Raw genomic sequence first — 25,063 nt, 5'->3', positions numbered from 1 at the left:
TGTTTCTAATTTGTAGCAGTTTCCATCTTCTGTCTCCCTTTACTTCGCATTTTACTAATTTATGTTTGGCATTCAAGGAACCAGATTTCAACATAATTCAGATTACCAGAACACCACATACTATCTCTTAAATTCAAATAAAAGGCATTCTACACAGTATTTCAATTAGTGTTAAAATTATGTGCTTAACAGTCAACAACCAGAGCATTCAGTATTTTAAAACAAAAATCATTTAATCCTGAGGATTTGAAAGAAAAGCATGTTTTCTACAAAAGAAAGCAAGAGAGACAGAAAGAATCCCATTACTTGAAACATTCAAGCTAGAGAATTCAAGTGAAAGACATGCTTGTGAATTTTATGAGAATTTTTTTTCCTGTCTCTGTACCTCTCCTCTACTGCCCCACCCAAACTTGGACTTCAGCATTTTCAAATGTGTTTTCATGTTTAGCTAGGCATTGCACTCTGGTTCATCTCAGCCAGGCTTCTCTCCATCAGATTATGTTGCATCTGTCCGAAAGTCTGCACTTGGCTTGTTTGGTCCCTTCTAAAGAGAAGTCCACCCTGGACATCCAAAGCCCAACTCCTGCATCCCCTAGTAGAAAAGGGCACTCATCTATCAACACAGCCTCAATGTGCTGTCTATCGAGGGCTTTGCTGAAACACACACAGCTTCTTAGTAGAGACACAAAGGTACAGCAATATGTGGGCAGTGGTATCCATCAAGAATGGATCAATAAGTCTGGATCAGAAACACCAATTCACTGAAGCCAAACTTTCTGTGGCAAAGTGCTATGATAGCTATAAAGACATCCTCACAAATCACTGGCCTTCCTTCATATCCTGAGTGCCACTAGGAGAAGGTCCAATATCACCAAAATCCTCAAGGAGTCAAAGATGTCCTCAGATCTCTTCATTTTTGCCTCATCTCCTTAGTTACACACTTGTGCCAATTTAGGAGTTATCACGATCTTGATAGCCTTTTCCTTGAAATGTATCTTCTCCTGTAGTCAGAATGCTGCCAACTACTATTTCAATGCCTGGTAATCCCTCTAGTGTTAGATTCATAGAGAACCAAGCATCACCAAGGCAGATTGACAGCCAGGTGCCCAGGTACCTGCTGGGTAGCAAGGCTTATTTTGTAGGTCATGGAGAACCCAAATATGCAAATCATCCCCAAGCATTAGCAGCAGGTACTGTCTGCTTTCCAGCACTCTGCCCAGTGATTGTGCAGATCCCCAATTTCCTTTAAAGTTTTCCTCCACCCTCTACAAAACTAAAACACTTTATGTGAAAAACTGCTTCTCATGTGCAATCCTACTAGTTCCTATTGGAGATGCTGACTTGACAGGACTGTTCCAGCTGTCTCACTGCCTCACTCCAGAAGAGCCTGCTAACTCTTGTCAAGGTTAACAAGCTTTAGCATAACAGAATTGTCTTGTTTCCAGAAATAGCCCTAGTCAGTGATAGCTTGGACATTTCTGAACTGTGCTCCATCATTCTCAGAAAAGGTGCACCTAAAATACCTCCAAATACATCCACACCAGTGTGTACAGCTAGCCAGGATCCCCACAGGTCTCCCCTCTTCCTCACTTTTAGGAGACTCATGTTGTGCTGTGAGCCAGCACAGCCTTGCCCTGCTCCAGTACACAGCAGTGCATGCCCCTCCTAAGTTTAAGCTGTTAGGTTAACCTGTACATTTGGTTCAGCTTTCTCTGGGTCTATTACTGCTGCTTTCTAGTCCTGTTGGCACTATCCAGCAGTGGCTCACAGCACAACTACATTCAAACCTGCCAGACAAGGAGCAGCAAATAAGGCTGGTGACAAAACAGCTCAGACCTTTCTGTCAGGCATTAGGACACTAAGACTCCGTGTTAAAGACACTAAACACACACTTGCATACATTTTGCCATAGTTACAGCTCTGTCTCTCCATACACTAGAAAATCTGAAGCCCTCATACCAGGTGCCACCCTTCTCACCAGCTTGCTGTCTCAGTCCAGGAATCTTTGAAGTTTCCAAAGTCAGACTGAAGGACACCACCCTTCAGGTGTTTTTTTCCCCCCCTTTTTGTTAAAACTGAAAGAAACAAAAGAGATTTCCAACATCAATTTGTCTACTACCACAGTACTCACCATAGCAGTGAGTTTCAGCATTCATGTTTCATGCACTATATACTAAAGTGATAATGTAAGAACATTCAGTGTCTGTAAAATACTTTTCTCTAAGAGGAAAGACAGCTCAGCTGTAACCAATATTCAAGGCATGCAGGCAGACAATTTTCATTTCTTCTGACTAAACTTGTGCTTCTTCCTCCATATTCCATACTAGTCCATAAATAAGGCTATATCCACTTAGTATGAATTGATCAGATGAGATAGCACCAGCCAAAGACATGGCTTATATGACACTTCCCCCATTTACCTATAAGTAGACTAGTCTGGTCTGAGAAGGAGCAAACATGAGAGAGTGGGGATAAATTGTTACCTCAAATCCTGTCATAAATAGTAAGCTTCACAACTGCAACTCTTCTGCAGTTCCTTGCTCTGAGTTTATTCCATCAAGATTGCTATTTATTTTCTTAAGAGAAAGGTAGCCTATATATATAGTCTGTCTCTATTTCTCTTATGGAAAGAGATGGAAAAGACTGGTTTTCTTAAAAGTAGAGGAAGAAGGGGGAAAAGGATGTGTTGGTTATGATTTGACCTATTTTCTACTTATGTCTTTAGAAACCCAGTGTCCAAACAACTGAAGAAAAAGAAACAGAACACCTTTTCTCAGAAAGAGGGAGAATGTATGTTATCTTCATTAGAAGATCCTATGTCTTGCAGAGAAGAAAGCATTACATGGCTCAGTGAATTTAAGGTTCTGTTGTAACTGACAGGATGAAGAAAGGCATAGCTTTCCTCTGATGCACACAGCCACCTTCTCTCAATCCTCTTCAGCCAAGAAGTGGGTGCCTCATGATTTACATACCCAGTGTCTGGGCCTTGCCACACTATTACAAGTTCTTCTGTAGCAAAGCTACAGAGAAGAGATAAAACATGTAAACACTGAGACATTTTCCAAGTCATCCCCCCAAAAAAACCCAACACATACAATAGCAGTGGCTTGGAAATAAAATATTCTATTCAAATCAACAAACACCTAGCAACCTTTGATGAAAAGGCCCCCACTGTTCCTGTTGAAGTTAACTGCTACTATACACCACATTTCATCATGAGCATGATCTGGTTAATGTAGAAACAGCTGGATGACCCTTGCAAGCTTGCCAATGCATTACGAATTTAGGGATATTGGACTAGAAAATAAAGTGCCTTTGCAACCTGAAATGATATTCTATTACCAAGTACTGCGGTATAAAGGTTGGAGTTTTCCTGTTTTACAAATGCGAGAGTTTTTCCTTTAAGTTACTCTTTTACAGGGAAACATGATATCTGAAGCATACTATTAAAGCTAACTGCTCTTTATTAAGGTGCGGTATTGTTTGAATCTGTTGGCATTCTATACATTGCAAGTAAACCAGTGTGCTTCTAAAGAGTACATCTGCCAGTTTCACCAAATTAAGATCAATTTCCATCCTTACTTCTAAGTGCTGTTTTAGAAAATGCCTGATCCCACTGAAACCACACTGATGTAAGGAGTAGGCAAAGTGACAGATCTAAAACTTATTGTTCTCCCTCCTTCCTCCTCTTCTGAGCTGCAATTTACCACCCAGCTAATAAATAGATGCAAGTTAAAATTAAAAACTGATGTTCATGTGCCTTACCTGTCCCACCCCCATCCTGTAACAGCTGCAGAATTTCCTCCTCCACCCTGACATGTTCTTGCTGCACTTTTAGATCTACACAGTTTTGTACCTATTGTGGTTATAATCTCAGTGAAGCCAATAGCTAACAGTTGGGGGTCATGGCAGTATCCAAAAAATGCATCTAGAAGGGCCCCCCTGACAACTGGCTGGCTCAGACACTCCCCCAGACTGCAAGCACTGCACAAGGTAACAGCAGCTCCTTTGAACAAATACAGCATATTTTCTCCCTACAAACAGCAGCTCCTCAATTTAGTGCTATCAGGATTATTGGTGTACAATCCTCACTTTGGTGTTTAAATACATCTGGTTCCAAGACCCAAAAATACCATTTCAGTGGAACAGATTCAACTGAATTCAGGACAGCAACCCATGAGAGAACCCCAGTTTTCCCATTTAACTACCTGAAGCAGCTACAGTTTCAGGCATAAGCCTCCACATACACCTAATGTTTCACACTTGGCCATGTTCCTCTCCTTCTCTAACAGCCTCCTGGTAACTACACTTGTCCAGAGTGATAAGAGACATGTTTCAGGTTCTCCCTCAACCTGGAGGGAAGATACCATCTGTTCCTCTGCCAGTTTAGGGGCATGCCCAAACCACCAGGCCATGCGGTATTACCAGTTTTGAAGATAGCCATAGCAGAGATTGCCTTGGTGATTAGTGTCTTACATGCACACACCCTGCCCCAAGGGCTGGTGAGGCTCAAGTTTCAGAAAAAAAGTCTTTGACTCCAGTGTTAGGCCATATCACCTTTCCAGTGAAGCCTCCATCTTTGCCGAATTGGCTGCCAGGATATCTCCCCCACTGAAGGTAATCTGAGCTCCAGAAGAGGTTCAGTACTCCAGGCCATCTGGATAAGCACACCCCACATGGCAGCTCAACCCCCCATGAATGCCCTACACACTCCTATTACAGGTCAGACAAGCACCCTTCATGATCCTTTTGAAGGTGGACACAACATAGCAGTTGCTGCAGGATTCAAGAGCCCAGGGGCAACATAAGGCAAAGGTAAAGAGCTTGCTGTAGCTCAAGGAAGAAACAAGACCTGGTGTTCTTTGTATTCCATGCCTGACCGAAATACCTTACATTTATGCAGAGATCAAGTCCCCAGCTCTTAGCCTCCACAGCTAAGACACCTCACCACTCTACAGAGGCAAAGCCCTAACAGCTCTCCTCTTCTCCCTTATGAATTTCATGTGTCTGATTGTTTGATGCCTGTTTCAAAAGGAAGCTAGAATATTCTTGCTACTGGCTGGTAGCAAGGCTGCTCCTCAAATATATAAAGCTGCTGGCTCAAACCCTACCTTAGGTGGTGCGCATCAGCACCCTGACAATCAGTACAGCACTTCACTCACACTGTGTAAGGCTCTTCCAATGCAAGTTCTTCTCTTAAATCACAGGTGCCTCAGGCATGTGGGCTGATTAGGTAGATTTTGAGTGGCTCTCCTAAACCCAGACACCTAAATAACACACGTTAAAGCTGAATTCCTCCCCTACACACCAGCAATACCACTCTGACTCTTTAAGATCAAAAGGAAATAAATGCATCCAACAAGGCAATCTCAGATAATCCTGTTTTAAGCTCTGACTCCCTATATGTGTGCTTCATCCCTGAACCACTGGAACAGCATCCAGGGCTGTAACACCATATTGTTTAAGTGTGCTCCTTCCCAAATCCAGACCTGATTCTGGATGACAACCAGAATCATTCAGCACAGGAGGAAGAGTGGCAGTGAATGTCAAAAATGTTTCTGTGACGAAATGCTTCTTATGAACCTTTGTGCCACAGGAATACTGCCACTGTGACCAGACATCATCTGCAATGTGTCAGATACTTAAGTGACTGATAAGGTGACAGGATTCTCTGTGATGAATCAAGTTTTTGACAGTTGTGAGTCTAGAGGCTCACTGGTAAAACTACTGGCTGTGAATAGCAATTTGGCATTGTTATGAGCCCACTACTCAAAACTACTTCTCCCAATTCATCCTATGTCAGAGATCTTTAATGGAAGAAGGGCTGCATCTCATGGGTGCTCACTGACAGTAGTTGATGTTTTCCAGCATGGCTGTTCTCTCTAGGCTCCTTAAAAATAAGGGAACACACCTACAGACCTAAAAAAAAGACTCCTCAGTTATTTGAGGACAGATCTTCAAAGCCACTTCAACACCTAAAAATGTGTTTCATTATATAGTGACTTTCCTGAGACGTTCCCAATACAGCTAAGTGATCTGTCACCAAAACCAAGCAGCAGGAAGCAATAACCATGTTTTGCAACGCCACTACATAAACTCATACCTCAAATTCCCTGTAACTAGTTACAGGGCCTGACTTCTGCCCAGCATCTTAAACACATTCTCAGACAAATATTATAGAGAAAGAAGTGTAGGGCTTTTCTGTATGAGTTCTTTATCCTTCCTGATAAAATAAGTTAGCTACTAGAAAATAGAAAAGTACTATAGTCAGATGAATGGCTGCTTCCTGTTCAGCTTTCTCCACCAGGAGACTGGTAATCACTGCCCATAAACAGGAAATAAGTTAATTTTGCATGAAGCAGTAAAAGAAGAATCCATGCAAAGTCTCAGCAAATAACTTGAAGGCTATGAAAGCTCTCTTTAGAGATTTCTGCAAGCGCATTTCAAGCTCTACTCAAATCCTTACAATTGTTAAGAAAGCAAAAAACCCTTCCCACCCTCCCAACACCATTCTACTTGGGATAATCTTTCAACGGCTCTAGTTGAGCCTCTTTTCCATCACCCTGTCCTCAGATTTTCTAGCAGATTAAAACAAATAAAATAAAAATATTTTTCTGTTACAGCATTACAAGTGAAATCCATCAAGACCCCCATCCAAACACAGCAAACAGATGTCCAAGGAGCTTGCTTTCTGCTAATCTTTTTTCCCTCGTTTTTTAACAAGTCTTCTGCAGTGAGGTGGTTTGGGGTGGTCCAGCTGCTTCCATCTGCCCTTTGGAAGAAGAAAGGTCTTTTGATTAATAGCTGACAGGCAGGTAACAGCAAGGAAGCTTTTCTCCATTGGAGCTGTGAGTGATAAACTCTCCAATGCTGTCAGTTGAATGACAGTGACAGTAGCACTGAAGACACCGAGTGCAGGGCTAAGTAGCATACGTACAGGGCTTAGTGCTGTGCCAGAGAAAGACATCTTCCAGCTCTGAGGGTTTGCTAGGAATACTGTTTTGTGAGGCACAAGGAAATCTATTATGAAGAGAGAACCCCTATGCTGGTACTAGGGATGATCTTGATGTTCACCAAGACTTTTAAAATCCAAAAGGCAAGCAATGTAATTCAAACTATAAAGGGGTAATTACTGAGCAAATACAACCCTACACAGGGCTACAACAAGAGTGCCTTGCACAATTATATTAAGTACAGCAGTATCATCCAAGCATTATTTGTCAGTAAAAGATTTTTCCCCAAATGCCATCTTTAAGGAGTAGAATAGAATTGTTATATCTTGCAGAACACTTCATCTAGCCTGGGTGGCAAAGGGATAGTGACAGCAAAAAAAAACCCCACACTGCATGAACTCCATCCAGTTGATATAAATACAGGCAGCAGCCAAGGAGAGGTCACAGAGAGCCTGGTGCATTACACCTGGGCTGCCTGATCCCTGCAAGCAGCAGAAAAGCACAATGAGGATTTCTTCTGCTTTCCCCATTTGGCCTGACCTGCAAGCCAAGGTGTAAGCTTCTCCTCATAAATCCTTGCACCAGAGACCACGCTACCACACTGCTTTTTGTTTCAGGTTTACACCTCATCTAAAAATACAGCCGAGTATAACACCTGCACAACAACTAGTAAAAACTTATTTGGTGTTGCTCATGATTTTACTCTTGCTGCTAAGAAATGAATATCCATTTGTTAACGAAGCAGCAAGTCTTTTATAACAGGAAATAGGCTCCAAAGACAGGTGCTGGGTAAGGCATAGTTACAGGTATCTCTACCAATTCCCAAAGACAATGTGGGATCTGCCAGCTAAGCCTGCTCAGTATTTAACTGACTACATTGTCAAGTAATCATCACACCTCATGACATTTAACAGAAATACTAGTTTGCCCCAGAGAACTTCTCTAGTGCAAAAAAACACAAGTGAAAGTGTTCAGCTTATTTATTTACAAGGGTACAAGAAATCCTTACGTGTTTGGCACTATTTACATTTTTTTTCCTTAATTGTAATCCTTCCCAGGACACTATTTATAAAGTTTACATCAGCATCCAACTACAAACAGGGCATTTTTTTCCATGAGCTCTAGCAGATAACTTTCCCTTTTTAATAAACTATTCTCCACTAGTGTGCACAGTCCTTCAAAGGGCAAAACACTGCCCTGTTTTATGCTTTGAAGGAGCATACACACCTGTGGAGATGTGCTTTTCGGAAGACGAGGTTTAACAGAAGCTGCGTCTTTCAGCCTCCCCATCCATTAGAGAGACACCTCTCAGGTGCCCCAGCTCTGCCGGGAAGCACAGCAGACCCTCACCGGGTTCCCAGCCCGGGAAGCACCCAGCCCTCCCCACCTGCGCTTCGAAAAGGGAAGGTTACATTTGACGCCCGGCGCTCCCCACGCTCCAGCCGCCCGGGTCGCTTTCCGAGGGGCTCCGCCGCTGCGCCGCTACGGCCGCCGGCCCCCCACAGCCCGCCGGCCCCCCCCACAGCCCGCTCACCTCGCTCATGTCGCGCGGCAGCCCGGCTCGCGACAGCCCGGCTCGCGGCAGCCCGCCCGATCACAGCGCTCCCGCTCCCCCGCGCCGCCCGTTAAGAAGCGGCGCCCCGCGCCCAGCCCGGCCCGCGCCAGCCAATCAGCGCCGCGCCCGCGCCGAGCCCCCGCGCCCCCCATCCGAGAGGGCGCGGCGCCCCCTGGCGGCGGCGGCGGCTGACGGGCGGCAACGGGTGCCCGGGCCTCCCTGACCCCCACAGCCGGGAATCCCCCCCCGCCTCCTCCTCCTCCTCCTCCTCGGGCGAGCGGGCAGGGCGGAGGGCCTGAGGCAGGAGCTGCTGCTTTCCCCAAAGGGCCAGCACAAGCAGGGGGGCCCCGGCGCACCCCTGCAGAGGAAAGAGAGCCTCACCGAGGGGGGGCAACTCGGGGGCTGGGTATGGGCTCGGCCGCCCGGTCCGGGGAGGGAGCGGCCCTTCAGAGAGTATGGGCTCCAGGTAGCCTGAAAATGGCAACTACTGCGTACGGATGGGATGAAGGAATCAAAGTTTCATGGAGTTCTCTACCACCTGCCTTTGTTCTCGCGCTGAGGAGCTCTGCAAGTCATAATGTGGGGCTCGTTGCCACTTCGGTTAAAATATATAGCATTTCTCCATCTAGCTGCTCTCACAGGTATATGGAAAAGAGTCCTTTTGGTAATTTTTCTGAACGAATAATTAAAGCAAAACTTTGGAAAGTGTGCTGTTATACTCCAACATCCATCTTTTGATGGAGCACAATTACTATATTTGGCAATACACATTCAGATGCTCTGACTCATGTATCTGTGAAGAAATATAGATTCAGTTTGCTCTGGGAATGCATTTAACTCCCTCAAATTTTCCTTAAATCAATAAAAAAGTTAACGCATTATTCTGGAGAGCTTGAGAAGCTTGCCAAACCTTTCCACGTCCAGGGACTACCTTGCAGAAGCCTCTTCATCAAAAGCTATCTACAGGACCAGTCTCACTAGAGGCAGTGAAATAAATTTTGTGAGACCTTTCTGGAAGCCACCCTTCCCCTTTGAGTCACAGAGGCATAGGCACTGCAACTTCACCTTCACGTACCACTCACCAGTAGACATGCAGTGACCAAGGGGCACATGGAGCCGTCCCAGAATCACACAGAATCACAGAATCACAGAATCGTCTAGGTTGGAAAAGACCTTGAAGATCACCCAGTCCAACCATTAACCTAGCACTGACAGTTCCCAACTACACCATATCCCTCAGTGCTATGTCAACCCAACTCTTAAACACCTCCAGGGATGGGGACTCCACCACCTCCCTGGGCAGCCCATTCCAATGCCTAGCACCTGTTATGTAAAGAAATATTTCCTAATATCTAGTCTAAACCTTCCCTGGCACAACTTGAGGCCATTACCTCTTGTCCTGTCGCTTATTGGTTAAAGAGACTCATCCCCAGCTCTCTGCAGCCTCCTTTCAGGTAGCTGTAGAGGGCGATGAGGTCTCCCCTCAGCCTCCTCTTCTCCAGACTAAACAACCCCAGTTCCCTCAGCCGCTCCTCGTACGACATGTGCTCCAGACCCTTCACCAGCTTCGTTGCCCTTCTCTGGACACGCTCGAGTAATTCAATGTCCTTTTTGTAGTGAGGGGCCCAAAACTGAACACAGTCATCGAGGTGCCATGGCTTTCGGTCTGCTCCTGCCTGAATTCCTGCCTGGCCCCTGCCTGGCCGCACGCCCCTCCTCACACTCTTCCCCAGCAGGTGTGGGCTGGGCTCCTCCACCTGAGGATGAGAAGGCTCCACAGGCAGTGGAACCAGGGACATGTATTCTGGGAAGAATATAGGGATGCTGCCTGGCTATGTAGGGATGGGATCAGGAAAGCTAAGGCGCAGTTGGAGCTGAATTTGACAAGGGATGTGAAGAATAATAAGAAGTGTTTTTAGGGGTACGTTGGCCAGAAAAGGAAGATAAAAGAACATTTACTCTCCTGGTAAATAAAACGGGAAAGCTGGTGACAACCAACATGGAGAAGGCTGAGGTGGTCAACACATTTTTTGCCTCAATTTTCAATGGTAATCTCTCTTCCCACATCCTGAACCTCAAGGCAGGGAGTGGGAGTATTAAGTCCCTCCCATTGAAAGTGAAGGTTTGAGACCACCTGAAGGACTCGAACACACACAAGTTCATGGGACCTGACAAAGTGCGTTCCAGGGTCCTGAGGGAATTGGCTGATGGAGTTGCCAAGCCACTCTCCATCATATTTGAAAAGTCATGGCAGTCAGGCAAAGTCCCCGGTGACTGCAGGAAGGGAAACATCACACCCATTTTAAAAAAGGGTAAAAAGGAGGACCCTGTGAACTAGCAACCAGTCAGCCTCTCCTCTATGCCTGATAAGATCATGGAGCAAATTCTTCTGGAAGACATCAAATATATGGAAGGCATGGAGGTGATGACAGCCAACATAGCTTTGCCAAGGGCAAATTGTGCCTGAATAATCTAGTGACCTACAATGGCATGGCTGCATCAGTGGACAAAGGAAGAGCTATGGATGTCATCTACCTGGACTTCTGTAAGGCCTTTAATACAGTCCCTCACAACATTTTTGCTGTTAAATTGGAGAAATATGTGTGTGATGGGTGGACTGTTAGATGGATAAGGAATTACCTGAATGTCCATGTACAAGTTACAGTCAATTGCTCAGTGTCTGAGTGGAAACCAGTAATGAGTGGTGTCCCTCAAAGGTCCATACTGGGACCAATAATATTTATATCTTCATCAGTGACATAGACAGTGGGACTGAGTGCACCCTCAGCAAGTTTGCAGTTGACACCAAGCTGAGTGGGGCAGTTGATTCACTAGAGGGAAGAGATGCCTTCCAGAGGGGCCTTGACACACTTGAGGAGTGAGCCCATGTGAACCTCATGAAGTTCCACAAGGCCAAGTGCAAGGTCAAGGTGACCCCCAGTATCAGACTGAGCCATGAATGGACTGAGAGCAGCCCTGTGGAGTAGGACTTGGGGGTACTGGTAGGTGAAAAACTGGACATGAGCCAGCAACAAGCGCTTGCAGCACAGAAAACCAACTGTATCCTGGGTTGCATCAAGAGAAGTGTGGCCAGCAGATCAAGGGAGGTGATTCTCTCCACTCTCGTAAAACCCCACCTGGAGTTCTGCATTCAACTGTAGGAACCCCAGTACAAGAAACACATGGGCCTGTTGGAGCGGGTCCAGAGGAGGGCCAAGAAAATGGTCAGAGTCTTGAGCACCTCCCTTATGAGGACAGGCTGAGAGAGTTGGGGCTGTTCAGCCTGGAGAAGAGAAGGCTCTGGGGAGACCTTATTTTGGCCTTTTATTACTTAAAGGGGGCTTATAAGAAAGATGTATAGAGATTTTTTACCAGGGCCTGCACAAGGCTGTGGATATGGGGGTGACACAAGCTGGTACAGGGGTTGATGCATGATCTGCATCCTGCTTCCTTCAGGGTGCTAGGAAGGTGGAGGAAGTTGAGGGCATGAGTTGACAGGCACTGGAGTCCTCAGATGGAGAAGGAGGTAAACTGTCTATGAAGGAGGAAGAGTGCTGCCTTTTATTTCACTTGATTTTCCCAGGTTGACCTTTGTGAATCCATTCATATCCATTGACTTGGACTGATAAACATGTTATTGTATCAGCTCAGAAACTTGCTGCCCTGACTCTGGGCAGGAATAAAATGCTAAATGGTGATTTATCCTTGCTCTGGAGAAACTTGCTGGCTCCTGACAAGGTAAAAGACAGCGCAGTTCTTCTTAGTCACCAGAGTGATTACTAGTCTGAGCCAGCCACTGGGACTTTCACGGTCTTGATTTTCAGTGAGGACATCTGGGATCCCAGTCTTGCAGGGAAGCGGAGGGGTGGACAGCATGATGTGAACCCGTGCAGTGTTGATCCAGCAGCAGGAGGAGGACTTTAATTTGTCCTGTTAAACACAGTGGCATATTTGCAGTTTGTGACATTATTCAACTAGTATTTGATCTTTAACCTCAGCCAGTCCTGTGTTTGTGGATATACATAGTTCCTTTAAAAGAGAGTTCACAGCATGAGGTGGTTGGAGAAGAACCACCTCACTAAATGCATGGATGTATGATTTTTAGATATAGGTTAAGTATGAATCCTGCCACTCACAACTGGAGATGACAACGCTGCAGGGACTCTACTTTTTATGAATTTGAAGCTTGAACAGAGCTTCCTCCCTGGTTTGTTTTTTTGAGGCTTCTCCGGGTTACTAGTGATAACAAAAGCGAGGAAAGACCCCATTTAAAATATAATCTTTTGTCCTCTTTTTTATGACGATATTCCCAGGACCTCCACCAGAATCTGGCATTTTTTACAATTTACATTAATTGTCCCAGCTCTTGTTGTGAGTGGACTGAGTGGGCAATAAGCATGGTAAGTGTTCAACAGCTGTTTGTTCTGCAGGTTCAGGAGTCAGTAGAGTGTAAGGACACAAAGCAAATATGATGAAGTTCAGCCCCTGAAGAAGCTTTTGTATTATGTGACAACATTTTCCAGTGAGAAGTAATTGTGAGTACCTGGCATTAGTATTCATATTCTGACAGGAGTGCCATTGGTCTGTCAGCTTATGGGTACAAACCACAGTGCTAACACAAATTATTAAAGGGGTGTTTCTGACCAAAGGGCTCACAATCTCATAGGAAGTGATACAGACCACTGAGAGAAAAATCTTTTCAGTTCCCATTGACACTGATAGGAGTCCTATTTGACAACATAAATGTGTCAAATTCAAGCAGAAAATCTCATGGTGATAATTCAGGCTGTACTCCACTGTGCACAGAGAAGCTTGTTAGCAGAGAAGGCTCTTTGCACTAGATTCAGCAGGGGAACTTAAAATGTTTTTATTTTCTGACCTGTTTTGAGGAGCTCACAGCTTCCAAGAGAGGCACACTGGAAAGCACACTGAGCTGCATCTGGGGGAGCCCAGAAGTCCCATGGTACTCGGTCCCGTGCGCTCACCGCAGCACCCACCCACTGCAGGACATCCTGCGGTCCCGTTTCAGTACCTGTGGGCAGAATTGATGTGAGCTGGCATTTTGACAAATGAGCTGCCCAGATTAGGTTGTGGGAGAAGTGGAGGACAGTGGAAATCCCTTCCTTCTTGGAGCCCTGTGTTAAATTAAACTTGAGCCAGCTGCCACTCTTTTCAAATACAGCACCAGACATGGTCTCTTCTTCTAGAGCAATGACCCCGATGGTGATGGCAATACCCTTCATGCAATGACTCTCTGCTCTGAGTACAACTTGCATATATTACAGCATGCAGTCGCAGTATAAGATGCATAAGCCACCCTCAGACAGGTTCCTGAGTGAGCACAGGACTCCCCTCCCCCTGACGAAAGCCCTAGACCTGCAGAGATGCATCTGTTGTCTCTTTCCCTCTGAAGAAATCTTGCTCCCTGCCTCCGAGGTTTGCATATCATGTGCTGGAGAAAACTTCCACAGCCAACCAAAGCAATCTAGATATAAACTGTGGGTGAAATGTCATGTGCCTCTCCTACTTCTTAGTGTGGACCTACTGAACTTAATAGCTCTTGAAGAAGCACAGATGCACAGGGTACAACCTGAGCTCTGACATTTTAATTTATGAGCCAGCTTAGTTTGACATATCTTGAGTTCTGGAAATGCATCAGCAACCTGAATTTTTCAGAAGGCTCTTAGAATAAAGATAACCTTAATATTTGTTTTATTCTGTCATTTATGCTGTCTGATGGGATCAAGTTTAGTTTTGAGGTACCCCTTTGCTGGCAGACTTTCTAACCTATGGCAATCCTTTAACTTAAAGGTGCCACAAAGCTCAGCTTTTACTTAAGTGCACAGCTAAGTAGTGACACTTATAAATAGAGAAAATGTTCTAAGCTAATCTATTTTCAAGAGCCATTTTAATCTGAAAATTGACTATTAAAATACCACCTTCTTATTCATCATGTCTGCACTTGGTATGTGTTCAATCTTGTCTGCTGTCATATGACTGCAATTTAACTGCCTTTTACTCCCACTTACCTGAAAGACTCAGCAGAGGGGAGAGCATCTGCAATGGATCCTGAAGTAGAACAGCTCACAGGCTTCCAAGGAGTTTCACCTGTGCAAGGGGACTGAAGACAGCTCTCCTCTGAAAGAGTGACTAATGAGTTATTGGAGAAACATGTGTTGTATATATGTAACCAAAGAGCTGATTGTATGCACGCTCTTTGTAACTGGCAATGACACACAACTGCATGGTCTTGCTTCACTTTAGATTCCACCATTGAAGGTGTCTAGTAAGTGAAGTGGTCTTACTAGAAGTATGGTTAGCTACAGAGTTGTTCCAGAAGTAACAGAGTGCAGAGGAAGATGACAGCTTAGGCTGCTATATTTTTCAGTCAAAATTGATTCAAATCAAATCAAACCCAAAAAAGATCAAAACTAAAATAGGGCTGTGCCTTGAAAGGTGTTCCATATTCCGTCAGAGCAGAGCCACTCTGGTAGAATATATTTGAATTTTTACTGTGACTGCAAAAACTGACGTTTCCCAGCACTTGAGGTCAGTAATGAAACTTATGCCTCTTGCTGGTTTTACACTCTATGAATTTTTAGAGAAGGAACAATTTCACACAAACTTTCTGGAAAAAAAAGTCTGTCTTGCAGCTGAACTCAATGTTAATGTTAATTTCAAACAGAAAGCTTTCGTTTCAGAAAGAAGTGTGCCTTTGAATACTGAAAGATAGAAGGGGACCTGGAACATGACCTTAATTACAGAGAACATGCCATAATTATAGGCTTTGGTTTGTTCCTTGATAGTAAAAAATTTAACAAGCGTAGTCCTAGACACTGTATGATGTGTGAGTGGTCATTCATACATATCAGCTAATTTGCCCCAGTAAAAAAACTAAATTCCATAGGCTTAACTGCCATTAGTACGTCTTTTTATCTTTTAATTAAGGAACTAATGGCTGTGGGTAGTGAAACAACAAAATACCTTTGAAGATCTGGGCCTTAGGGTCTTTGTTACAATCTAACCTTTGTTCCCATGCAAGACGAATGAGTCAATGGTTCCAACAAAATCTTATCACTGATGGTGTCACACAAATATCAAATATGATTTGGAAAAATTGAGTCTTTTCTCCAAGAGTTGCATGACATGATTTACTGTACAGTGTGAGTCATCTTCTATCCTAAAATAAAACCCCACCCAAATATAAGTGTCAATTCTTCAGTCTGGCCAAAGAATTTTGAAGAATGTAATTCACAGATGTGTCTTTAACTTCAGTGTAAAGAAAGCCATTCTCAGTTTAAGCCAAATTCCCTAAACCTTCCAAATCCTGAAAAGTGTTGTGAGTTTTAACTGTCTCTGTTTAGCAGAAACCAGAGGATGGGAAAATGTATAGCATTCAGACGTTACTTGGCACTTACCCATGGCAGTTAACTTTTTAATTAAAAGGTAAAAAGACATAATAATTATCAGTTAAAATTTTTCAATCTCTGTACAGACAAAGGAATTAGTGTGGTTAAAAAGATCCACAACAATTATAACTTGCAGTATGGAGAGGAGTTTAAAGTTTACTCCTTCCCTTATTTTACTTCAGTGACTTTGGGAAAATGAAGATTAAAGGTAAATTCTCCATGCTCAGCATCTCTTTCTGTGCCCTTAGGATTAAACAAACAAACAAAGGAGAAATAAAATTATTTCCCCCTAAAATTCTCAGTGGCATCTTATAGAAATAAAGAATTTCTTTCCAGTACAAGCTGAGAGCATTAGATGCTGTATATATATATGTATATATGTATGCTACATATGTCAAGGTGAAATAAGACTTCTAGGAGAGTCTCACCGGCTCTTGACCATTGCAGAAGGGTCAGGGGTCAGGCAGCCTTTTCCCCTTTGTGTACTCCCTAAATCTTTATTCTGCTCAGAGAAAGGATCTAGAAGGCTCACAGCTTCAAAAGGGCTGAAGTGCACTACAAAGGTAACATCACTGCCAGTATTAACCTCTGCATGAAACTCAGAGATCACAGTCCTCTCCGACTCCAGCTGCAGAAAGCTGGTTTGACCAAAAATGAAGGGTAGTGCTACAAGACACCTTCCACTGTGCACCACCCGGTACTGCTGCTGCAACTGCTGGAGCTGCTGGATTTTAATTTTCTTGGTCTCTATAACAGCATAAAGCTGAAGTTTAGAAATGTTTCTGTCCTGTTTGCTTTTCATCTTCAGACAGCAGAGACTTCAAAACAACCTCTGATCTTGGTGTTGTAGCACTCCCAAGTTTTGCCAGACATTTTACAGAAAAAAAGAGAAAGTCAAGATATTCAAACCCTTTCTTTCCACTTACCCTAGAAACCTTTTTAGTGCTGTATTGATGGTAATTACACATAATGTATTCCCGTAAAAGGAAGTTAAAGCTGCCAGGTCAAGTGATCCATAATTAGCAGCTGCCAAAATGGGGATGCATACTTAATCTCTGCTCTTCTCTCACGCAAACACATGCTGAGGTTCTTCACTTTCTCAGAGGACAGGACCCTGCCTCTGCTGTGCAGGGTGGACCAGGTTAGGGCACAGATCAAGACCAAGCAGTTCGCTGGAGAGGTAAAACCCTATCAGTGTTAGGACTCACACACAGGAACGTCAGAAAAAGGAGGATTTATCTCTATTGCTAAATATCTTCTTTAAAATATATTTATGGATTGATATGTGAAGCTTTGGAGTTCTCAACCTCAGCTTCTGGGGCCTTTTGACCCTTACATACTTGTTTTTTAAATGGAACTACTTAGAATTAATATTACATATAATGTTGGCTGGACGTAGGAAGCACGATATGGACTTGATACTTCACGAGGTACCTTCTAGGCCTGTTTCCTACATTTAGTTTATCCATAAAATGAGCTCTCTTCCACTTATCAAGGTGAAGATATTTATGTAACGTTCAGAAATTGAGCTAGTCAAGGAGAATCTAACATCAGCACTTTTTAATTTCTGAGCCGTGAAACGCAACAACAGACTGAGACAGACTGTGCTGGCTTCTAGAAATACCCATTTCGTAATGGGCATGTTCAGAGACCCAAAACCAGGCACTTTAACACAGCCCATTCTGTGCCACTGAGTTAAATCTCTCCTTTTAGTAACGGTTAGTTTGCTGAGAGGAGTGTGAGGCATGGTAAGGAAAAGAGACAAAGTAGGCAAGAAAAGAACAGCTATGTGTGTTCAGCATCTAAAGACCTAAGATGATGAATAGGTATAGCTAATTTGGCTGAATCTTTTTAAATTAAATTATTTGCATTTTTTATGTTAGGAAGTTATAAAATGGAGATGAAAATAAAAGCAACTCCCAGCTGACCCATGGGAATGGATGACCCCTCCCTTTTAACAGAAAGAAACATTTTGTTCTGTTTCCTCCATTTTTCTTCTACAATGTCTGTGTTACCAATAATAACACCTCAATTAGCTATTTCCTATGGGCTAATGGTGACATTTCAGTTTAATGGTTGATGACTTTTCTGAGGGCCCTGTCCACCTTCTATCCTTGCTAGAAAGCACTCTCTCTCTGACCCAGTATCTGTCATTGAGGTGTTATTAAGTAAAGATTCTTGTAAAGGTCAACATAACTCTAAAATAGATTCATGAACGCAAAAGAGATGTGGTTCTCTGTCCTGACTCACTGCAGCACCATTTTATCCAGCACAGAGTTTTCCTTGGTGGTGTTTCCAAAGCACCATCAGAAGGTGAGCTTGGAAGTGCTGGGCCCTTGGGGATCTCGCTGCAGACCATGAAAGGACAAGTTTCCCCTTCGGGAATTTCAGGACAGCCCTGACCACCCTGATTTGTGTCTTGGCATCTCTCTCTCTCCCCACTCCCTCTCCTTTAACTTTCTAGTTAGATGAGGGAAAGGAAAGCACCCAAAGCTATTTTTTAGCCATGGTGTATATATGGCCTAAGGGCTGGCACAGAAACCCTTCTCCTAAAGGGTAAAAGCCTTCTGTGGATGGCAATGGGGGAGAGTGAGAACAAGGCCAAGCCGTGGGATCCCCAACAGGCTATGTGTCTGGCAATGTGAAGCTTCTACAATTTTTTTCTTCTTATCTTCCCTCTTTAAAATGCAAGCTAGGTCACATGTAGCTTGTTTAACAGTTGCTGTTGCACAGAAATTAAAAATAGCTGCATCGCGTTACTTACGACTAGAAAAAAAGCTCAGTTAGATTTAATGCATTCTTGTGTAGTTGGTTTGTCCCTGTGCGGCTCTAGTGCAATGAAGCATAGAGAGGTCTAGCATTTACCCTAGTACTCTATGATTTGACCGAAACAAAAGTCCAATATGTACTCCCTCAAATGATCAGAAAGAAAATAATTTTGAGTCAATTAGCAGCAGTTCAGGCACTACAGTGGACTTGGCAGCATGACAGAGCACTGAGTATGGCCCTAATGGACTAACTAGCTCTGCTTTCAGATGCAAAATTCAGTAGTAGTCCTGGATTTACATTTTTTCAACATTTTGTTTTTATGAATAATAAGTAGGTTCATTTACATAAATTACTCGAAGGAGTTTGTGAAGGTCAGTGGAATCTAATCCCAGGTTCTCTTAAATATTTAGTTTATCATCTCTTTGTATTTAAAGTTTCAGAAGCTGAAACTTTAATGATGTTATGCAACGGTAAACAGATGAGTTCACCTGATATTGAGGAAGGGAAGGGTATTAAATAACATACCTCTTATCCAGAAAAGGCCCAAATCTTGCTAGCTTCTTTTATAGAGGACATTGCAATTTTGTTGAGCATTTATCTACCTTGTTTCATGTTTTCAACAGATTCACAGAATCAAAGAAAAATTTAGCTCAAAAGGGATGTCTGGAGGTTGCCAAGTTCCCCAGCTCAGTGCAGGGCCAGCATTGGTGAGATCCTTATGTTGCCCCAAGAACAGCTATGAAATACAGCCCACATAAGGAAACGTAGTGCAACCGTTTGATATAAATTTCTGGACACCATGTGCAAGGGGTTCTGACCTAGAGCCTATAAATGTTTTGTTTGTGTGTGTGTATTATCTTTGTCAATAATGCATTGTTATGTCACCAGGTGGAGTGGAATTAGTTATGTAAAAATATTTTTATGTGAATATGAGATGAGTAAAGAGGGCTTCCGTGTGTACAACTGTAGTTCCTACCTCTACCACATTTTCTGTATTTGCAGGAATACTCAGCAGTCCTAATACACACCATCAGGGTTCCTGATGCCATGTGGTCACAAGTTGTTCCTTGGGTGGAGAACCGACCTATGTGGCTGCTTGGTTGTGGAGTTATATCAGAACATGGCTGTGCCAGTCTCCCTTTGTACGTGCCTCTTAGTGGTGCATCTCTAGAGACCACAGCACTTCTTGGGCTTTGAGGTATGCCCAGGTTTTCTGGGAGACAGAAAACCTTCAAATCCAGGGCTTGAGGGCAAGGGATGCCTAGTGTTGGACCTCCCTTACCCTGGTGTGGGAGGAAAACCCTGCCAGTCTTGCAGTAGCTTGTACAGGTGACTCAGGATCTTTAATGAATTCTGAAGCTTTACTTCCTAATGGGATTTTCAGTTGTTGTTTGGTCTTGAGAGCATAATTTGATGGGGCACTGATCAGGGCAAGGACTGAAATGTAGGTGAAAGCATATTGTATACATATCCTCAAGCTCTTGGGCGATACTCATTAAGCAGAATGGTTAATTACACTCTCAGTGCTGCATCTGTAAACAGTTTGCTACTTACCTGCTTAGACCACATTTAAATTCAGTATTAAAAAGCAGTGACAAGATACTATTGCTAACATATGCGCCATATATCAGCAATATATGGGGTTCAGTGGGAAAAGGCAATTATGATTAGCATAAAACTGGGAAACAAGTAATGCATGATTTGACTCTCGGGAGAGCTGTTAGCAGAATAGTCCAGTATCTTGTCTCAGTCACTCCAAAGGATCTTCAATGTAGTGTCTTTAAACAAAATTGTTTCAAATGAATGAGGTTTGGTTTACAACAGCAGAGAAGACATGAGAGTCAGCTTTTTTCTGCTTTCTGCTGCTGAAATGTACCTTTCCCTCCCTGTTTATTTTCTCCTTCCTCCCTCACTGCTGTAAAAGAGGGGGAACTATTTTGGACTGTGACTGAGAGGATTGCCAGAATATGTTTCTTGCTAGCTTCAACTAGTATCATGAAAAAAGATATGCAAGCCCATAAACATCCTAACTCAAGTCCATTTCCATATTAGATGTTTATTCTCCTTGTTCCATTATTTACATTTCTAATTTAAAGGAGGATATGACTGATGCCTAGAGAACAAAGTAACCATTATGTCCTTTGAAATTTTTGTGTTATAAATTATCTTGGCCATAAAATACATTAAAAAATGTACCTGGCTATTGCTCTGTGCACTGAAATGCCAATTCTAACCCAGGGGAAGGAATCATTAATTGGGTAATGAAATTGAAAGCGTGATAATAGATTTATTACTTAAATTGTTGATTATGCCAATTGACCTTTTAGTTAGATCTTTAAGCCTTCACACAGTTCTCTTGCTCCTTGACAGGAACAAACTAACAACCCTGTGCTAGCAATTATATTCATTTGACAAGTGTGTTTGCAAAGCAGAAAACACAGCAAAGGGACGAAACCGAGTTCAGTGAACTCTTACCTATGAGGTCTCCAGTATAACATCAACCCAGGCAGTGTGAGCTGAATGCTCTGCACTGTGCTGCTGCAGTAGCAAAACCAATATAGTTGCAGCCTACCACTTACATATAAATAGCTGCAATTACAGGATTTTAGTTGATGTTTTGAATTAACTTGGTCAATGACCCACGAGTGTGTCTGAAGGCAGCGCTTCCCTGGAAGATAAACACACAGAAAATGAAAGATGCGTGCACTGTCACTCACTTGCCCACTGTGAACTTTTATCATTAAGCAGCTACAAAGGGCACAAAGGACATAGGTGTCTGCTAGGCAAATCTTACCCAGTGGCAAAATTAACAAATAGAAGCAAAGGAGTGACAAGTAATGTAACATTGGTAACCATAGCTCGTGTCTCTTCTTACAGTTTCCATTTCAGAGCACCACCAATGACTTCATAATCATTTGACATTAATTGTATCCACCTCTGCCCTATCAAAAGGGATTAGCAGTTGAAATTAAGGAAACCAAGGCTTTGTAACTTATTACCTATGAAGCTGCTGAGTGCAGCAATATAGCAAGAGAAGAAAGAAAACCTCCCTGGTTTGGTGGATGATCTTCCCAATAAGCATTAGAAAGTCTTCATTAATTATTTCTCATTGTGTTCATTGCAACAATTGAATCGCATCTGCAATGCAGGGCAAAATTTGTCAGCAGTCTGCCACTGAGGGCAAAGGGATACAGATTTCTTTCCTTATTATTTCTGCAGTGCCATGCGGCTGTTCGCAGAGCTTCACAGCCAGCTGAAGGGTCAAGGCACCTGCTCTGAGGCACTCGGGTTCCTGATTAAACAAGTAAAGCTATGAAAGGTCACAACAAACTGAGGGCAAAGGGGGAGAAAAGAAGCATCTGCAAAGAAGGGGAAAAAGAAAACTTTTCTGGAGGGAAATAAAGCATTATTTGCAGTAATGCAGTTTGGGTATGCATAATTCAGAGGTGACTTTGTCGCAGCTACTCAGCAGGAAAGCAGTTACTCTGAAAAGTTTCGGACAGAGAAGTAATTTTCTTTAGGCATCTGCTTAGGGGCACTACCATGGTGTGACAGGAGTGAGTGGCCCTGGCCTTCCTATACAGATATGCACATGTTGCTCACTGAACACAGATTAATAAAGAGAAATGGCTTGCCTCCCTCTTCCCTGTGTGACTACTTGGTAGACTATTCATGCTCCCACATCATATAGCAAAGTGACTGGCTGCCTGGCTTCCCTGTTTGGGTAAAGGATGCTCCCACCTGTGTCCTGGGAGTGATGCAGGGCAGCAGCAGTGCTGTGGTCATTACAAAAAGAGCCCCTGTGGCAGGAGCACCCGAGAGCAATGCTGTGCCTCACTGCCTCGTGGCAGGATTGCACTTAAAACTGGAAGTAAGTCTGTTCCTGAATGGGTGGAAGGGGGCTCCTTGTTCTAATGTGCAACCAGTGGGAAACTACAGAAGATGTACTAGCTGCTTAGTTTGTGCTGTCTGTAAAAACAACTTTTAAATCTGCCCCCAAAATGATCTTTCTTACAGCCTGAGGAATCCCTCCAGCTGTTTACCAGGAGACTGAGAACTTCTACATGGCTCAGAAAGGGCCCAGCAGCAGCACACCATGTCAGGAGCAGCAGCATGGGGCTGCTCCACCAGTCAGGGGATGGGTACACACAGCAAGGGGCACAACCCCACGGGACACAGGGAAAAAGAGCAGAGCAGCTCCGGTGACAGTCACCAGGTCAGCCAAAAGCCCGGGTGACCGCAGAGGTCGGTAGTGGCAGGCAGGTTCAAGGTCCACCCAGCAAGCTAAGCCGGGGCAGGGCCAGTGAGGTGCAAGGGCTGGGCAGCGTGCCTGCCCACTGGGTGGGTGCCTGAGCTCCCAAGCCAGGAGCACAGGGTGCACCAGCAGAGGCCTTGGGTGAGGCTTCTCACTGCTCTTTCTCACAGCTTAGCTGTTTGCACAGAACTGTCATGGAAGGTTACACAGCATCACCATGTTAGAGCAGACCTCAAACACAGGCAGCTAAACCCTTAGATGTTGGGGGTGGAAAAGGCTGCAGAGGAGGATTACAGAGAAAGACGGCTACAGAGGCTGTTGGCATACTCAGGGCCCTGACAGGCTTCTTATGAATGCTATCAAAACTGCACATGAAAGCTAAGTCATTTAATTAGATCTCCCAAGACCTCAGCTACCAGGTATCAGCTCAGAGCAGTGCAAATTTATGTGTGCTACCACAGCCTCCTCCTCCTTTACCTTGTACTGTCCAGTCGTTGCAACTCCCAATGTTCCATCCTCTTTAGTACATGCACCTTGTAAACACATTTGATACACACAGCTAATCTTTATATGCTGGAAAAAAAATGTAAAATATGGAAGCCTTAGAAGGAATATGTTTATTTGTAACTCTGGACAGTCCTACCAAATAAGAAAGGTCTTTTAATTATAAAATGGACTTACCCCACTGAAATCAGAAAAGACTTTTCATGAACAAAGGGAACAAAATCTTGACGTGTGATTTAATGCAAAGTTACAACATTTCCTCAAATTTGTTTGCACAATACAATACAGAATGTCACAATTCTTTTCGGGATCTTAAGGTGAAAGGTAATCAATAACTAGGTCTTTTATGTTCATATTGCTGATCTTTCAGTAGATTATACTCAGGTGATGTGACTTCACCAAAGCACTATGGCATTGTGCCACAGGAGCATGGTGCCATACAAAACCCTTGCCTCATGCTTTAAAGCATTGCACAATTCATCTATAGCCCCAGTGTGACAGAATCCGTGATGTAACCATCATATATAATTTATAGGGAAAAAAGCGTTAATTTTATTTTAACCTGTTTTGCAGTTACAGCCATTCTTCAGAGTATATTGCTCCGTTCCACTCGGGGAGCGGGACACTGCCCTGTCACCAGGTGTGAGGACTCCTGGTGATCAGCAGTCCCATCCTTGTCACCCTTCTGTGTTTGTCCCCTGCCCTGGCAATGGATAAAGGGAGTAGGGGAAAGTAACTGCTCCTCTGTCAGCTCAGATGCCTCCCCAGTGAATTTTGATGGCTCAGCATAGACACTGCATCTCTCTTTGTCCTCTTTGAGTTGTTCATTTCGCAAATGGAGATTATGAAGCAGCGATCAAATTTAAAGTCTGTTCTGAGCTCAGGCTGAGGTACTGCCTCCTCACAGGCAGCATCAGAGGGCTTGGCTCATAATGTAGATCTTAATGAGGATGTCTTTAGAGGATCAGGGAGCAGCCTTGCAAATTTCCAAGACGCAGATCTCCACAAAAATGGCTGCTAAATTTGCTTGTATTTTAACAGAACAGTCTCTGTTTTGCATGGTTTGAGTGTGTCTAACTGCTCTTTACCAAAAAATAACACAATCCAGAATACATAAGGCTAATTTTCAAACAGGACTTGCTGATCCACCACTCTTCCGGTGTGGACCAGCAATCATCATGAAGATTACCGGCTTCTGCATAGGTGCTGCAACATGCAAGAGAAGTGCTGAGACAAACCTAAAGGGCACAGTGTTCATTTTAACAAATTGTATGGCTTGTAGTAAAACCAAGTAAATGTATTGCCTCATCAAGGGAGACTCACTGCCTGTCCTTTGGAAGGACAGTTAGGGTAACATCTTAATGAAACTCTCTGTGTCTGAAGAGTGGTACGGAACAGTCCCAGCATCAGTCCTACCATCTCATAGCACCTTGTGAATCCTTACTCCACTGGGAAAGAAAAACACAGTCTGTCACCATCTCTGAATGTCTTTCAGCCATGGCGCAGGAGGTCTGACCCATGAGTCTCCCTTTGTCCTTTCACAGTAAATCTAAAATGGGTGGTAGCAACACTGGTGTTTGCAGCAGAGAGACCCAGGGTGCATGAACATATGGTCCAA

The 25,063-nt window shown here is 43.7% G+C and overlaps 1 protein-coding gene across 1 annotated transcript in view; it reads right to left on the bottom strand.

The window, feature by feature from the left end:
• Nucleotides 1-8,594, bottom strand: part of PCP4 (Purkinje cell protein 4) — a 50,791-nt gene extending 42,197 nt beyond the window's left edge. Inside the window, exon 1 of the mRNA XM_074814394.1 lies at nt 8,488-8,594. Coding sequence (XP_074670495.1) covers nt 8,488-8,496 — 9 coding nt within the window. The 5' untranslated portion in view covers nt 8,497-8,594. The remainder of the gene's footprint in view (nt 1-8,487) is intronic.
• Between the last annotated feature and the right edge of the window lie 16,469 nt (nt 8,595-25,063).

The sequence above is a fragment of the Strix aluco genome, chromosome 2, assembly GCF_031877795.1.
Source record: "Strix aluco isolate bStrAlu1 chromosome 2, bStrAlu1.hap1, whole genome shotgun sequence".
Classification (NCBI taxonomy): Eukaryota; Metazoa; Chordata; class Aves; order Strigiformes; family Strigidae; genus Strix; species Strix aluco.
Note: the sequence above shows the minus strand (reverse complement) of the source record. Positions and strands in the feature narration are given on the sequence as shown.